The 17465-nt window shown below is 38.1% G+C and overlaps 1 protein-coding gene across 1 annotated transcript in view; it reads right to left on the bottom strand.

Moving 5' to 3' along the window:
* Positions 1-7418: 7418 nt before the first annotated feature.
* Positions 7419-17465, bottom strand: part of LOC109433481 (lipoyltransferase 1, mitochondrial) — a 30700-nt gene continuing 20653 nt past the window's right edge. Inside the window, exons 3-5 of the mRNA XM_019709902.3 lie at positions 10353-10456; positions 9978-10248; positions 7419-9905 (exon numbers count right to left, since the gene is read on the bottom strand). Of these exons, the coding sequence (XP_019565447.2) occupies positions 9744-9905; positions 9978-10248; positions 10353-10456 (537 nt within the window). The 3' untranslated portion in view covers positions 7419-9743. The remainder of the gene's footprint in view (positions 9906-9977; positions 10249-10352; positions 10457-17465) is intronic.

The raw sequence follows: 17465 nt of genomic DNA on the forward strand, positions 1-17465 counted from the left end.
AAGTAATCGGTCCCGTTAAGCCTTCGTGCGAATGGACCTAATAAAAATAAAGATTTGAATAAAAAAAAAAAAAAAATCTATCACGTAAAGGGATTGTATTTCTAACGAAACTGATTAACGCGTGCTTGAAATTTTCGTATTTTCCAAGCTCGTGGAAATGCGCGACGGTTATTCCTATACCCAAACCGAATAAAGACATTACCGACCCTGGTAACTATAGACCCATCAGCCTACTCAATTCTATGTGTAAAATCCTAGAGAGAGTGGTATTGATCAGGCTTAACCGACATCTAGAGACTAACAGAACGATTCCAAATGAGCAGTTTGGATTTAAACAAGCACACTCAACAACACATCAGTTAATGAGGGTCTCCAAAACCATCCGTTCTGCTTTTGCCCACAAAAAGTCTGCCGGAATGGTACTCCTTGATATTGAAAAGGCCTACGACTCTGTCTGGCATGAGGCGGTAGTTTTCAAACTACACCGAAGCAGATGTCCACAGTACCTTGTCAAAATAATGCATTCTTTTCTCAAGCGTAGATCCTTCCGAGTCTCAGTCAGCGGCAGCTTGTCAAATGTGCACGACATCCCTTTCGGACTACCACAAGGCTCGGTGCTTAGTCCAACCTTATATAACGTGTTCACATCAGACGTTATCATGATCGATGGAGTAATATACACATTCTTTGCTGATGATACCGGGTACCTGGTAATTGACAAAGACCCCGCAATCATCACTACACATCTCCAAGCAGCTGAAAACTCCCTAGAAGAATTCCAGAAAACATGGCGCATAAAACTGAATCCTGGCAAAACACAAGCGATATTTTTCACCAAAAGGCGTTCACCTAGATACCTACCTGTTGTGAAGGATAGAGCGGTGAGATCAGTTCAGATACACTGAAGTAAAAAAGAACGAAGTAGGCAAGTCTTATAGATCAATTGTCACGTTTTCGACAAATCGGATCAGTCTTTCAACGAAGCTTATGAAGTGAAGAAGCAGAAGAACTGCTAAGATGAAACTGTATTGAACCTCCGGTCACAACAATGGCGTAGTCAAGCCTCCCAACATCGGAAGTATTATGCCTGAAGATATGTTACAAAAAAGAAGTCCTGGATTCCTGGATCATTAAGCAATGAGAAGCACTTTCAAATAATTGCTAAATTTTATGAATTTATGTCTAAACTGCGACCAAACTGTGGCTGTAAGGATAATTAACTGTAATTGATTCTGTACTCTGAAAGAGAGACAGTTTCTTCAGAGGTGGACTCCGATAGAGAAGGCGGAGTTCCACAAATACTAAAGGGCTCTGATAGAGAAGGCAGAGGACCCACTAGACCTGGTTCCGATAGAGAAGGCGGAGAACCAGAAAGCGAATATAGGGCCCTGATAGAGAAGGCAGAGGTCCCGTGAACTCCGATAGAGAAGGCGGAGTGTCACATAAATCGCAATGGGCTCTGATAGATTAGGCAGAGGACCCACCAGACTGGACTCCGATAGAGAAGGCGGAGTACCAAAAGCGTAGCATCATTTCTGATAGAGAAGTAAAATCCATCAAGATATGGGATGTTTGAATGTAATATAAAATTTAATAAATTTAGATATAATTTAACTCACAAAGGATTCACAGTCTGAATGAGGAATTGTACTTGGCAAAACAAATTCTATCCATCACATTAAACTGTGCAGACAGACGAGGGTCGATTGATTCGTATAATGAATGCGATAAGTAAACGAAAGTAGAGGTAACTGTTCTATGTTGCGTTGCGGCATATCCTGTCTAACAATGGCACAGTATTGTGGCTGGTATTGATCTTGTGGCTTGAACGTAATTGATTCTCTGGATAAGCAAAAGCCTTGCATTCGAAATTTTTCTTCCTGTACAAATACAGGATCAATGTATTGACATTTGATAATCGCAAAAACAAAACCAAAGATTACTATGATGAGATTTTTCCATGCAAAGTAAATTGAAATAACTTTTGATTCAGGAATAATCGAACATTACCGTGAAAAGTATTTGAAACGATAACGATTAAACTTGTAGGTACTTGTTAATGAAACGTTCTTAACTTAACCCTGGTCGTGCATTGGGGCCATTATGACAGGCACGCTGAGCGAAAATGTGCGTGATGCAGTGAGGTGAATGCCAGCTAATGCACGAAGAAGGTTAAACTAAACTTGAACTTGATCGATCCCCGTAGTTGTTACTCCTGTATCGCCAGATCAGCTACACTCGGACAAGAACCAATAAGATAACTGCTTGTAAATGACAGGCACAGTGGTGATGCATTGTTGGTGCTGACGATCTTCTATTGTTATGCAAGAATAGCGCCTGCTACGTCGGGTTGCAAGTCAATGTGAGTAAGAGGAAGGATGATTCCAAACGTTTGCCCACTCTAGACCGCTGAGTCCGTTGTGTGCGTCTGCTAAAGTTCATGCGTATATCAGAGTATTATAGGAAAATGGATACTTTGACAGAGGTTTCACACATTGGCACGTGGTTACCAGGTGTAGATGTTTGATGGACACTGTGATGTAAAGTTAAATGGCAGGGATACGGCTTGTATCGTTCCATTTTTGATGCTAGCAATGACCTTGAACGTATGAATACATGGGTTGTATATGCACAGAAGAGGGAGAGAGTAGGTAGAAAGGTATGAGGTAGTGAGAAAGTAACGGACTAGGGATTGAATTTTTTAACAAAAATGTATGTGCAGCAAAACAAATACACGAAAGTAAAAAAAAAAAGAATATGTAAAATTTGATAAATGATCGCAGTATAAATGAAAATAAAGCGGACTTGAGCATAGTTGAATAAATGATGCGAATTATTATGCAGAAATGTATGCATTCACTTGAAAAGAGAATTGATCATAAACAAATCGAATGGTAATATTCAATGATGTATGTCTAAGCCTGTTAAAATATAGCGAAAGAATACACAGAACGATTTTTCAATAATATACATTCATTTCATTGTTAAAAAGGAAGTTTTTTTAACAGCTTCCAACCATGCTTCCAACCAATTAGAGTAGAGGAGGGAAGTAATGTTGTGAAGGATAGAGCGGTGAGATCAGTTCAGATACACTGAAGTAAAAAAGAACGAAGTAGGCAAGTCTTATAGATCAATTGTCACGTTTTCGACAAATCGGATCAGTCTTTCAACGAAGCTTATGAAGTGAAGAAGCAGAAGAACTGCTAAGATGAAACTGTATTGAACCTCCGGTCACAACACTACCCTCAAGGCAAATAAATGCAGGTGGTGTCGTAGTTCCATGGAGTGATGATGTCAAATACCTGGGTGTGGTGTATGATAGAAAACTACTTTTTGACAAACATGTGAACAACTGCATTGCCAAATGCAATGGGCTGGTTCACTGCTTATACCCCCTGATAAATCGGCGTTCCAAACTGCATCTGAATAACAAAATGTTGCTGTATAAACTGATATTCCGGGCGACACTTGTTTATGGAGCACCAGCATGGAAAGACTGTGCAGCAAGCCATCGTAAACGGATCCAGCGTATGCAAAATAAATTGCTGAAAATGATTTTCGACCTCGATCCCTACTTCTCAACCGACGAATTACATCGATTAGCATGCATCGAAACAATCGAAGAATTTATTGATAAAAGCATGAACAAATTTGTAATATCCTGTGCTATGTCAGAAAATCCACTTATACAAGAGCTGTGATACTCGTAGTTTAAGCCTAATTTAAGCAATTTCTGAGGTTTTTTTTTGTATACAACACGTTTTCCTCATTCGTTTGATGTTTTTTGTAAATATGTACCTCTAATACGGATAAATCACAAAGAGTAACATTACAGATGAAAGTAAATCAAAACACTGTTAGAAATGAACTTATGAAATGTAAATAACACCGATATGCAAAGAACTAAATAAATGTAAATGTAAATGTAAAAAAAAATGGACGTAAAACCGATTATTTTACGAGCCGATTTAATGAATGAAAGTTTGACAGAAGGTAGCATGCATCTATCTATCTATCTATCTATCTATCTATCTATCTATCTATCTATCTATCTATCTATCTATCTATCTATCTATCTATCTATCTATCTATCTATCTATCTATCTATCTATCTATCTATCTATCTATCTATCTATCTATCTATCTATCTATCTATCTATCTATCTATCTATCTATCTATCTATCTATCTATCTATCTATCTATCTATCTATCTATCTATCTATCTATCTATCTATCTATCTATCTATCTATCTATCTATCTATCTATCTATCTATCTATCTATCTATCTATCTATCTATCTATCTATCTATCTATCTATCTATCTATCTATCTATCTATCTATCTATCTATCTATCTATCTATCTATCTATCTATCTATCTATCTATCTATCTATCTATCTATCTATCTATCTATCTATCTATCTATCTATCTATCTATCTATCTATCTATCTATCTATCTATCTATCTATCTATCTATCTATCTATCTATCTATCTATCTATCTATCTATCTATCTATCTATCTATCTATCTATCTATCTATCTATCTATCTATCTATCTATCTATCTATCTATCTATCTATCTATCTATCTATCTATCTATCTATCTATCTATCTATCTATCTATCTATCTATCTATCTATCTATCTATCTATCTATCTATCTATCTATCTATCTATCTATCTATCTATCTATCTATCTATCTATCTATCTATCTATCTATCTATCTATCTATCTATCTATCTATCTATCTATCTATCTATCTATCTATCTATCTATCTATCTATCTATCTATCTATCTATCTATCTATCTATCTATCTATCTATCTATCTATCTATCTATCTATCTATCTATCTATCTATCTATCTATCTATCTATCTATCTATCTATCTATCTATCTATCTATCTATCTATCTATCTATCTATCTATCTATCTATCTATCTATCTATCTATCTATCTATCTATCTATCTATCTATCTATCTATCTATCTATCTATCTATCTATCTATCTATCTATCTATCTATCTATCTATCTATCTATCTATCTATCTATCTATCTATCTATCTATCTATCTATCTATCTATCTATCTATCTATCTATCTATCTATCTATCTATCTATCTATCTATCTATCTATCTATCTATCTATCTATCTATCTATCTATCTATCTATCTATCTATCTATCTATCTATCTATCTATCTATCTATCTATCTATCTATCTATCTATCTATCTATCTATCTATCTATCTATCTATCTATCTATCTATCTATCTATCTATCTATCTATCTATCTATCTATCTATCTATCTATCTATCTATCTATCTATCTATCTATCTATCTATCTATCTATCTATCTATCTATCTATCTATCTATCTATCTATCTATCTATCTATCTATCTATCTATCTATCTATCTATCTATCTATCTATCTATCTATCTATCTATCTATCTATCTATCTATCTATCTATCTATCTATCTATCTATCTATCTATCTATCTATCTATCTATCTATCTATCTATCTATCTATCTATCTATCTATCTATCTATCTATCTATCTATCTATCTATCTATCTATCTATCTATCTATCTATCTATCTATCTATCTATCTATCTATCTATCTATCTATCTATCTATCTATCTATCTATCTATCTATCTATCTATCTATCTATCTATCTATCTATCTATCTATCTATCTATCTATCTATCTATCTATCTATCTATCTATCTATCTATCTATCTATCTATCTATCTATCTATCGTTATCGAAATGCGTCCAGTTTCGCCTTAAAGGAGCTGAAATGTATTAAGATTTGGCCGCTTCAAAAGTTACGCGAGATTGATTCGGTTTTTAAAGACAAACTTGTTAGAATCCCAAAATTTTCGCAACAATGGCCTACTTTGGCACCTACAAACGATTTCGAGCGCACAAATCTCTTTGTAAACAAAACCAGCGCACCTTATCTTCTTATTTTAAGCTTATTACACGTGAGCAACAATAGAATAATAAAATGCACTGTTGTTTGAAGATTGCTTATTGAGATTTGTGCGTCTGAAGTTCTGACGCACTGTTGAAGCGGGATTTCAAGACGTTTGTCCTCAATACAAAATGGCCAAGTTTGATGATATGGTGTTCGTATTCTAATGCACTGATGTAGCTGAAATTTTGACAGTCGCCATGGAATTACGTGAATTTCCCTCAAGGAGCTTTTGACCAATACTTACAATAAAAAAATAAGGAAATTCTTAAGGATTTTAGAAGGAACTTCTAGAGTATTCCCAGATATAACTCCCGGAACTATAAGGAACTCTATGAGGGCTCAGAAAAAAAGAAGGAACTCCTGAAGGATTTCCAAAAGCAGCTCCTGGGGGGTTCCTAGAATAAACTTTTGGTGCAAAGCTTGTAAGGAATCCTGGATCTCTTGGACTTTTTCATCTTCTTCTTTCTGGCTCTACGTCTCCACTGGGACTTGGCCTGCCTCGCTTCAACTTAGTGTTCTTTGAGCATTTCCACAGTTGTTAATTGAAGGGCTTCCTTTGGCTGCCATTGCATGAATTTGTATATTGTGAGGCAAGCACAATGATACACTATGCCCAGGGAGTCGAGAGATCTTTTTCCGACCGGAACGGGAATCGAACCCGCCGTCTCCGGATTGGCGATCCATAGCCTTAACCACTAGGCTAACTGGAGACCCTTTAGAGAAGGTTCTCCTGCTGTACACAAATACCAGAGAGAACTCCTTTAAGAATCCAAAGGGGAATTTTTTTTCCTAGGCTCCTGCCTGATGAAATTCTATAACAACTTTTGATGGAATCCCAGAAAGAAATTTCGTGGAACCCCAGAAGGAATTCCTGGAGGAATATCTGAAAGAATTTCTGGAGGTATTTCATTAAATAATCTTGCAAGAATTCTCGTAGAAAATTCTGGAGAATTGGAGAAATTTCGAAAGAAAAATCTTGGAAAATCTCAGAAGCATCACTTGGATGAATTCCAAAAGGATGTATTGGTTGAAACCTAGAATGATTTTCCTGGTGCATTCCATCTCCTGGTTTAATTCCTGAAAGAATCCCCGAAGAAATTCCAGAAGAAATGACACCTGGTTTAATCCAAGAAGGAATTCCTGAAGAAACCTCAGGAGCGATGTAGTCTTCTCTCGAAAAATTCTCACCGAAATTCAAGAGATAACCAAGCGGAATGGTAGGAGATAACCTTCAAGATATTTTTGAAGCTTGAACCGTGGAGCCGTGCTTCAATATTTGTCAAAAATTGCCTAACTATGGCTCTCTGAGGGATCCAACGCTCTGGCAATTTTGAGATTCATTCTGGTAGCGCGAAACAGTGTCGAGCAGTGTCATTCATTAAGGATTTCTCTATATAGCTCTTGGACCAAAAACACTTACCATCTCATGTATTTTTTTAAACATTTTTGACATTTTATCATTGTCGTTCTTTCATCATTACATTCTATTTGCACAAGGTACAGTATTGTCAATTTTCAACTTCTACTTTCGTATCCGTTAGTATATTTTTATTCGTATCTATCCTAATTTTGCAACCATTCCTAATTTAACAATTTCACGTCTACTTTTTAGTTTTTTTTTTGTAAGTGATGTTCCTGGTGATGTCTCATCAAGCATGAGATGTTGTGCCAATTAGTACGCAAATTGGCAACACAGTTTCCTACAGAGCTCAGATTCAGATGGATCAACATATGTAAACTAAGACTCATTTAGCAATGTGTGTTAATAATAGCAATATAATCCGAACTAAACAAAAATCAAAGCGTTCATCGGAGAAACCCAACCTTAAAAAATTAAAATGATATGGTTTGTATTCTTGATAAATTTCCCTTATTGTGGCCATTACCGTTCTCGAGAAAAAAACGGCGAATGAAAAAATCGTGGGAAAATGAATATAAAGCGTCGTTTGATAACGGCACGGCACCTCTAATCTAGCTACTAGTGGTTAATTATCCTGTTTAAAGTCTGAAATGAACAAAATACACATCCCACTGTTTCTAATGTAAGAAAGAACTAAGGCTAATCGAGCGAATACAACTAAACGACTAAGAATTGAAAAGGTGACGACTCCCAACTTGTTTCGATCAATTTTGTTTCGCCTTGATGTCCTTAACAGATATAATCATGCTTCTAAAGTAAAGGTTAAATAAAATAATCCAATGTGTTTTGATCCAATTCTAGCTGACTAACATTTGTTTCATAATTGCATAACTGCCGGGTAAGTCAGTTATGCAGTTACAAGATTCCGGTTAGACAATTCTGTGGTACGTTTATCACAATTAAATGAATTTTATGTTTGGTCCTAATGAACTAATTGCCTTGAACTCTTATTTTACGCGAATGCTACACGTCAACAGTTTTTGAAAGCAAGGCTTCCAACGTTTTGATACGGATTTTGAGCTTTGTGCGATATGTGACGACAAGCACTATCGATAATTGCTTGAATATTATTGTCTGCATTGTTGAAGGAAACGGTGACTTCGGCAACAACTTTTCTAATTTCAGTTTTATTCGGAATTGAATGGATGGAAGTTACTCCAGGTTTATCCAGAGCAAGCGAGTTACAATCAACTCATTCTGTATGTGTTTCTCGTTGTGTGTATTTTATCCACACTTGAGTGTTTTCAACAAAATGTGTTTTGTGTCACCATCATGCTGTTTATTTTTGTCCAGTGTGTTTTCGTTGATCGTCAACATCAACCACCCAAGTGTTTTGTTAAATTTTCATGCTTCTTGAGGAAGGTAAGGTGGAAGAAGACGGTAACGTTTGATTTTGATTTTGGATTAGTTTTTTGTCATCCGATGACGAGAAAAAATAATTTGTTATAAACTGCCAAGTGCAATGGATGCGAGTTGGAAAAAAAGTTCAAACTACCATTGTCTTCGCTACACGAATTCAGCCAATAGAATCTTGTATCGCCCGTGTAGCTAAACGTCAAAGAATACAAAAATAAGTATGTACAAAAGGGCGTGCCACTTGTGGCATATTTTACAGATTTCTGTATCATTCCGTATGACTGACACCTCCCAAATAATCGAATAAAACTTGTTGCCGTTGGCGAAGCCGCCACTTCCTCATTGTCGCCACTACTTTCCATAACTATTTTAGGGAAAATCACTCACATGTGTCCAGTTCAAATTTATTTAAAATAATTTTGTCTTCAGTCTTTTACTTTTTTGCTTCCAATTTCCGCTCCAAATTAGAATTCGAAAATGTTTTGCATTAATTTGGACTTCGCGGTTCAACAGAACTCCCAAAATGATTAGCACTTGGCTTGTTCGCCTTCGATTTGTTTCGACAGTTGTTGTTTATTTGCCTCGGAACAATGAGGGAATCAAGTTCGATAAAACAAAAATATAAATGTGGAACAAAACCTCGATGGTTGCGGAAAGAATGACCGAGTGCCACTAGCCGCCACGACGACGTGGAAATCAGAATGCGCTCGCGCCCCTCGACGATTTCTACAAGCGGTTCCCTAATCTACATTTCAAATGGCCACCCCGCTTTAACCCTTCGAAGGCCATTTCGCGATTCTCGACGATCGACCCCGGCAGGCTTTGTGCAAAACGTAATCCGGTGGCATTCGATGAATCATTGCACTTGCCCACACGCGTGGGATTTAAAAAAAACTACCTACTTAACCATACGGGGAAGGTTACTGCATCGAAGGAGGCGTTGCGCACGTGGCACTCTCATTCATCCTTGTCCAGATCTCACAAACCCATGGCATGCTTCATGTTCTCGGTGCTGGCCCCCTTCATCGCGTCCAGAATGCCGTGGAAGCAGTCTTCCAGGTACGGCTTGCCGACAAGACTCGAGACCACCGGAATCGGTTCCTGTCCCGGAACCAGGAGGCTGATTTCCTGGATAAGACCCTGCAATGGAAAGAACTCATTAGCATGTGGCACATTGTTCACCCTCTCTTTTTCCATAAATTCCGTACTCACCTTCTCCACATCCACCTTGACCTTCATCTCCTGTTGCGGTTGCTGCTGCTGTTGTTCACCGCTTTCCGACTTGAGCTGGATGGCCTTCTGCACCGAGAACTTGGGCGTCTTGCCGATGCGCCAGTCCCACGAGGCGAAGTTTTCGCGCAACTCGCTGATACCGGGGAACCACTTTTCGGTGGGATTGATCAACTGGAAGCCAAGCTGCTTCATCAGCAGGTCACGTCCACCGTCCGTCAGTTGGGTGGCCGGCGTCCGCAGGAATTCATATCTACCAGAAAATAAGCAGAAGAAGAACAGAAGGTTAAGCATACATTTACAGCCGGCGAAATTTTGATAATGCCGACCGATCGATGGACGGACGGGGGTACTCACCCGATGGCCGATAAGAGCTGTTGGATGTTGACTGTGCGGTTCACGTCGGTCAAATTTTTGATTGGCGATGGCACGGATGCGGTGGCCTTGCTGATAACTTCGGCCTAGAAGTGGAACGGAGAAAAGAAGCGAACGCATGAGATTGTGGCTGTTGAGTGCATTTCATGAAATTTGATGAAAATACTTGTTGATTTTCGACCGTCTTGATAGTTTATGGAACTTTTTGGCGTTATATGGGTTTGTCAATGAGGTCTTTAATGATCTTGTCCTTCTGAACAAATTTGCCGAAGCCGATATCGTTCTATCTGCTTTCGATCCTGAGATAGAGAAGTCTAAAATTTTACTTGACAATACTGGCGCCACCTAGCGGCAAAATTACCAACTAACTGGTGCATAACCAGCATATTCTTGTCCTTCTGAACAACTTTGTCGAAGATGACACTGTTCTATCTGCGTTCGATCCTGAGATAGATAATTATAAAACTTTACTTGATAACTAGCGACACCTAGCGGGAAAATCATCAACGAATTGATGAATCACCAGAATATTCTTGTCCTTCTGAACAATTTTGCCGAAGACGACCCGTTTCTATCTGCTTGCGTTACCGAGATAGAGAAGTCTAAAACTTTGCCCAATAAACTAGTGTTACCTAGCGGCACAATCACAATCACCAGATTTTGTTTGTCCTTCTGAACAACTTTGCCGAAGACGACATATTTCTATCTACTTACGATCCCGAGATAGAGAAACTGAAACTTTACTTGATGACTAGTAGGGTTCCGGGTCATTTGGCCGAACGCCATTTGGCCGAAAGGGTCATTTGACCGAAAAGGGAATGATGAACTTAATGTCGAATTCGTTTATTTGCACCGCTTGCACCGCTTTGCCACCGGGTGTAACAAACTTGCACCGAAACCGTTCGTTTATTCGCAGGTACTGTTCTGTTTTGACACCCGATTGGCACCGGTGCAAGAAAAAGCTACACCCAGTTTGAGCGCGGTGTAGCAGGTACAAAGCTTGTTTTACCAATACATGCATATCGCTGAACTTGTATCGTGGTTTTGTTTTGGTAAGAATGATGATTTTCTCTTCGGCATTAGGTTAACAGTTTTCTTGGATATTCATTTAACAGCAAATCTGTGCGTTTAAAAATTATTTAAACTCGATCGATGATTATCACGTCTTTCAATCAACTTCTGAGGAATCTTCAAAATTTATCGGTAATATGAAATTTCGAAGAGTTGATTCAACGTATATTTTTCCCATTACTATTTTTTTTTTTTTTTTTTATTATCGCAAATATGTGGATTACTTTTAATGATTTTAATCATTAGAATTTTTTGTCGCATGGTGATCAATTAATTATGAAAAAATGACGTAATAAAGTTTTGATAATCCCAGAATAGAATTAAAATCTATTCATTCAAATTGGACTGAAATATTACTGAAGTAACATTGTGTAAGTACAAATAATTTCAAAAACCGTAAATACTATTTTTTTTTTTCTTTCAACAAATATTGAATTTTTGAATTACATTGAAAGTCAAACAAATGTCACTAAAGGATGGTTTTGAATATGAGTTGCGTGCCAATAACGTTATGTCCTAAAAAGCATTTATTTATTTTTTTTTATTTTTACGTTGTAGCTAAACGTTTTCTGTTGAACTACCTTTAACATTTTTTGTGTTAAATTTGTGCACGTAGATCGTTTACAATTGTATGTTAGCATCCTTTTTTTATTGGGCAACGGAAAAGGTTAAATTCTAAAAAGTTGCTTTTAATTGAAAATTTATGATATTACGAGAATTTGAAGAAGATAAATATTGTAGGAGTGTTAAAACATTGGATAACAATTGTCAAGTAACATTTATTATTACAAGTTTATCATGTACAAGTGGATTATTGACAACTTTTAAAATTGTTAAATTGGATATAGAAAGTTAAAAATAAAATAAATAAAAATATGATGATGGCTTGTTAGGGGAATATCTGTAAATAAAAAGAAAATCGGGTTAAGTACGGTTCCTTTGAATTCCACTAAGAATTTGCATCCTTTGACAGATACGTATTTCGACCTCAACTGTAAGGTCGTCTTCAGTGTCTTGTACTTGACTCGACTTTTTTATTTAAATAAAAATAATTTTTTATTTAAATAAAAATAATTTTGTTCATGACGGAAATCATGAAAACATTGATTATGTTTATTTTTGATATCCTTTATTGTTATCATTGACGCTCTCACGCGCTCTTACTAATACCATCATAAGCTGTCAACAAATTGCACCAAAACCGTTCGTTTTTCTGGTGTCAATTGCTACACCGGTGCAGTGCACCGTCGGGAATAAACGAATTCGACATAAGTGATCATGCCATTGCTCCGTATATCAGTATAACTCGAAAGAACAACCTATGATTCAAAGAAGGAAAAATTTCTGACAACAATATTCTCAGTTTCAACGCCAACTAATCCCTTAACGGTACAACTAGAAAGAATATTGTGGATTTCGCACTAAATTGGTGTCGGAAGAAACTTCATTGACTTCCTCTGCCTTTCCTATGCTTTAAACATAACGTCGGGAGTAGTGCGCTGTATAGAGCATCAGATTTACTATACAGCGCACTACTTCTGACGTTATGTTTAACGCATAGGAAAGGCAGCGGAAGTCAATGAAGTTACTTCCGACACCAATTTAGTGCTAAATCCACAATAGTATCCCAACTAACATTTTCAGCGCTATAAGCTTCAGTCATTTTGTTTTCTGTTGTGTAACCATCGGAAAAAAGCAGACAACGCTGAATTAAAGTGAAAGCCAGTCAAATATAAATCAAAAGCTAATACACGACTGCAAAACAAGCACCACACAGCTACAAAACTCGGTTTTCAGAAATAATTCATCACTTGTCACTGGGGTTGCCTTTATTCCACTCTATTCCAATCTGGGAGTTTACCTGGAAAATGTGAAAATTTGAACAAACCGAATAGGAATCCGCACTAAAAAAACAGCTGCAACTATACAGTACAATTTGTTATACTAACAAATCCCCAAACCAGCAGCGCTTTAAAGGCTCTTATGCGATTTCATTACAGCTAGAAGCTGTTATAAAGAAACTGTTGGTAAACCAACACGGCTTGTCGGGTGTAAACATTATTGTCAAAACAAACTTAAAGCGGGATATATAGCTTCTACACGAATTCTTTACAGCTATCCATCTCTGTGTTGTGAAATTATTTGGGTTGCTTTTATTACACTTACTCGATTTGCACATCTTCCGGCAAATCTTCCGGCATTGAAGATTTGCCGGAAGATGTGCAAATCGAGTAAGAGTCCCAGCCAATACAATAGCTGCTTTTATACAGTACGTTTGTTATATTGCCAAATACACAAAATAGCAGCGCTTCGTAGCTGTTTAAAGAACACTCTTTCAGCTAGAAGCTGTGACGAAGAACCTGTTGGCGCAACCACACAGATGGTTCAATGTAAACATTATTGCGTTTGACGTTTCACAAGCTTTTGCAGCAAGTTGAAGTTGGGTAAGGTTTCTTGTGACACAATTATGAAGCGTTGTCTGGAGTAAAACAAAACGGGCTATTTTCTATGCTATTTATATATAGCAGTGTGGTAGTGAGGACATCATCGGGACCGGTGGATACAGAGATCGGAAGTTCGATTCCAAGTAGCGGCAAGTACTTTAATTATTCAATTTTAAAAGCGATAATTCCAGTTCCACATGTATTGCGTCACGTTATCCATACTGTAATTATATTTAATCGATTAATTTGGGGATGCCGTATAACTATTATTTAACAACTGCAAAAAGGCTGAAAAAGCGCCTTCTCAAGATGTTATTCAGGGAGTGGGTTACATAGGAGCCGAGAAAAGAGCTATGACTTGGTGGCATAGAAGCTGCTCGCACAGCATATACATGTGGATTAAGTTCGCCAGATTCATTGGTATAGGGCTTGCACAGAAGCTTCCGTTAACATGTACAACACAGTAACTCAGCATCAAGTCGTATTTAGGTGAGGACGCTTTGTTGACGTTTACATTCACAATAAATGTTAGTTGGGATATGATGAAAAGAAGGAAACATTTCTGATGATCATATTGGCAGCTTGAATGTGATCCAGAGTTTGCCCACGCCTCCAAATCCTTTTGATACTGATTCGGCCAAACGACCCTTTCGACCAAATGGCCGGACACCGACTAGCAGCATCTTAAGTAGATCGATCAGTGTTGCCATCTGAGGTCATAACATCAAATAGTGTATGGCCACACGTGATAGCCCTTGGTCAGTACTCAGTACTCAAACTTTGCTTCGGAGAAGGTAAACTAGCATCTAGTATGTGTATTTCAATGGAAATTAGTAAGGTAAACGCGTGGATATTGAGCAAAACTATGATAAGGGTGGCAGATCTGATTGCTGCTCGGTCCACGAATTGTTCATAATGCAAATTGAAGCTCTCAGTTGATAACTGTGGAAGTTTTTATGGAATACTAAGCTGAGAGCAGGCCTTGTTCCAATGGACAAAATGTGCCAAATTTTCCAAATTCAACCAGGAACCAGGATTCAATCCATTTCCAATTTATTCAGCTCTCCAATTGTGCAGGTGCATTATCCAACATTTTACCACAAGCCTAAACAAAACACCCCCAAGAGATAGCCTCCCCCAGTTTGTTTTGAACTTCTGAACAACAAAGCAACCCATAATATTTTGCGCATGGACTTTGAACTTCACGCCGGCTACGAGTGACCAGCATAAAACCGCGAATCGCGAATTACGCACCAACCAACCACCACACCATTACCACAACCAAGCAGGCGTTGTTTTGAACCGGCTCCGTTTTGCGTCTGTTGTTTCAGCCCAGCCGAGCCTGTCGCCAATCTTTGCCATATGTACGCGCATGTTTTCACTTTGTTTTGCTCCCCCATCAAACGGAACCGGTTAAAACTGGAATATCGTTGTTGCGGCCGGGCCGGGCGGGCAGAACTCCGAAAAGAAGATATCTTAATTCGAATGACGAATTTGCGCGATAAGTATAGATATCTGAAAGTGGGGCACCCGCCGCGTCTTTCTTAAAATTTTCCACTCATTTCGGATTATTTTTGGCCGCAAAATGTCATTCGTCCAAACGATGGATGGAGGTGAACGCTTCAGTTCGGTTTTCTTATCGAAAGCGAGGGTGCACCAGAACAATACAATCAGTGTTGTGTGCGCTAGCTGTTGAAACAGAAAACCGATAACGACCGTACCGACAGGCGGCTTTCTTGGCTTGTTTGTCGAACCGGATTGTTGTTTTTTTTTCTATATGAATGCAGACTAGAGTGCAAAATTAGAACAGCCGGCACGCCATCGAAGCATGCGTTGAACACGATCTCTGCCAAGGTCTAAAGTTCGATGAAATTTATCAATCGGTTCTCCTGATGAGAGACATCGTCGACGATAGGTTTAAAGGAAGATTTACAATCCAATCGCCTTACAAAGAGAAAGAAAAAAATAACACATGTGTACCTGATAAAATTTGTTATGTACAGTCATCAGAAGGCCGGCTCCAGTGGCACGTTTTCCTCGATTTGGGAACAGTCAGACCACTATGATTCTATTGCTTGGGTAAAATTACCTACTGGAGGAATCATTGGAAAAATCCTTGGAGGACTCACAGAAAGAATTTCTAGATGAATCCAAGGAAGTGGAGGATTCCCTGAGAGAATTCTAGGAGGAATACTTAGAGAAATCCCTGCAGTAGTTCCTGGTAAAACCTGAGGAGGGATCTCTGGAGCAATCTTGGCAGGTATTGCAGGATTGCAGGAGGAACTCTTGAAAGAATACTTAGAGAAATGTCTGTAGGAATCCCTAGAGAGATTCCTAGAGGAATCCATGAAGTTCTTCGTGAATTCTTGGATTTATCTCTGAAACCATATCTGGAGGAATCTCTAGAGAAATCACTAGGGGAAACCCCAGAGTAATTGTTGGCCAAAGTCCTAGAGGAATCCTAGCAGTAGTTCCTTTAGAAATCCCAGGAGGGATTTATGGAGCACTTTCCGCTGAGATATTGTTTGAGGAATTCCAGCCCAAATGTCTAGACTAATCCCAGCAGAAATCCCTTGAGGAATACCTACCGATATTCCTTGAGGGATTCTTGAAAACCCTTGGAGTCCCTAGAAAAACTTCTGATGGAATCACAGGAGGAATTAAAGGATGAATCCCAGCAGAACGTCTGAGAGAAATTCTGAAGGAATCTCAGGGCGAATTGCTTCAATAACCCTAGCAGAAAATGTTTAAGGAATCTGAGCAGACATTTATGCAGAACTTGCAACATAAATTACTGGGGATATCTCAGCACGACTACCTACTTGATTTCTGAGAAATAATCCCTTGATTCCTGAAGGAATCACAGCAGGAATATTTGGATGAATCCCACGAGGAATCCATGGAGGCACTTCTCCAAAGAAGACGTAGTTGCTTTAACCCTCCTAAGATGTTAGGTTTTTTGCACCACAATGGCGTAATGCACGTTCAGTGTACCTGTCTAGACAATACTGATATTGGCATAGCTAGGCTTTTCTTTTTTCTTACTCACTCTCAAAAACAAACACGAGATAGAGAAGGATGCAAGAGGGGGCGTAGGCCCCGTCTTTCATCTCACTCTTTCTCGTGTTTATCAAGGGAAATGAGCGAGATAAAATAAAAAGCTAGCTACGCCAATGAATACCGACCCCAACATCTTACTAGGGTTAAAATGTTAAATGTACCGCGTCATTGGCGGAGCCAGCATTTTCTTTTTTCTTACTCACTCTCTTAAACATACACGAGAGAGAGAAAGATGGAAGATGAGGCAGCTTGCCCCCTCTTTCATCACGCTCTTTCGCTTGCATGTTCAGGAGAAAGAGTAAGATGAAGATTCAGTGACGCATAATGTCACCTTAACATAACAATCACAACCAAGGTTGCGACCATTCATTTGCAAAAAATTACATTCATTTGCTATTATCTCAGTTCAGAAGCATGCTATCGAAAAATAATGTATGGATGAATTTAACCCTGTAATTTTATCTGAAAGTTTGCCGAATAACATTGGGGTCGCAAACGTATACCAATGTCGTGAGCGCGT

This window comes from Aedes albopictus, chromosome 3 (genome assembly GCF_035046485.1).
Source record: "Aedes albopictus strain Foshan chromosome 3, AalbF5, whole genome shotgun sequence".
Taxonomy (NCBI): domain Eukaryota; kingdom Metazoa; phylum Arthropoda; class Insecta; order Diptera; family Culicidae; genus Aedes; species Aedes albopictus.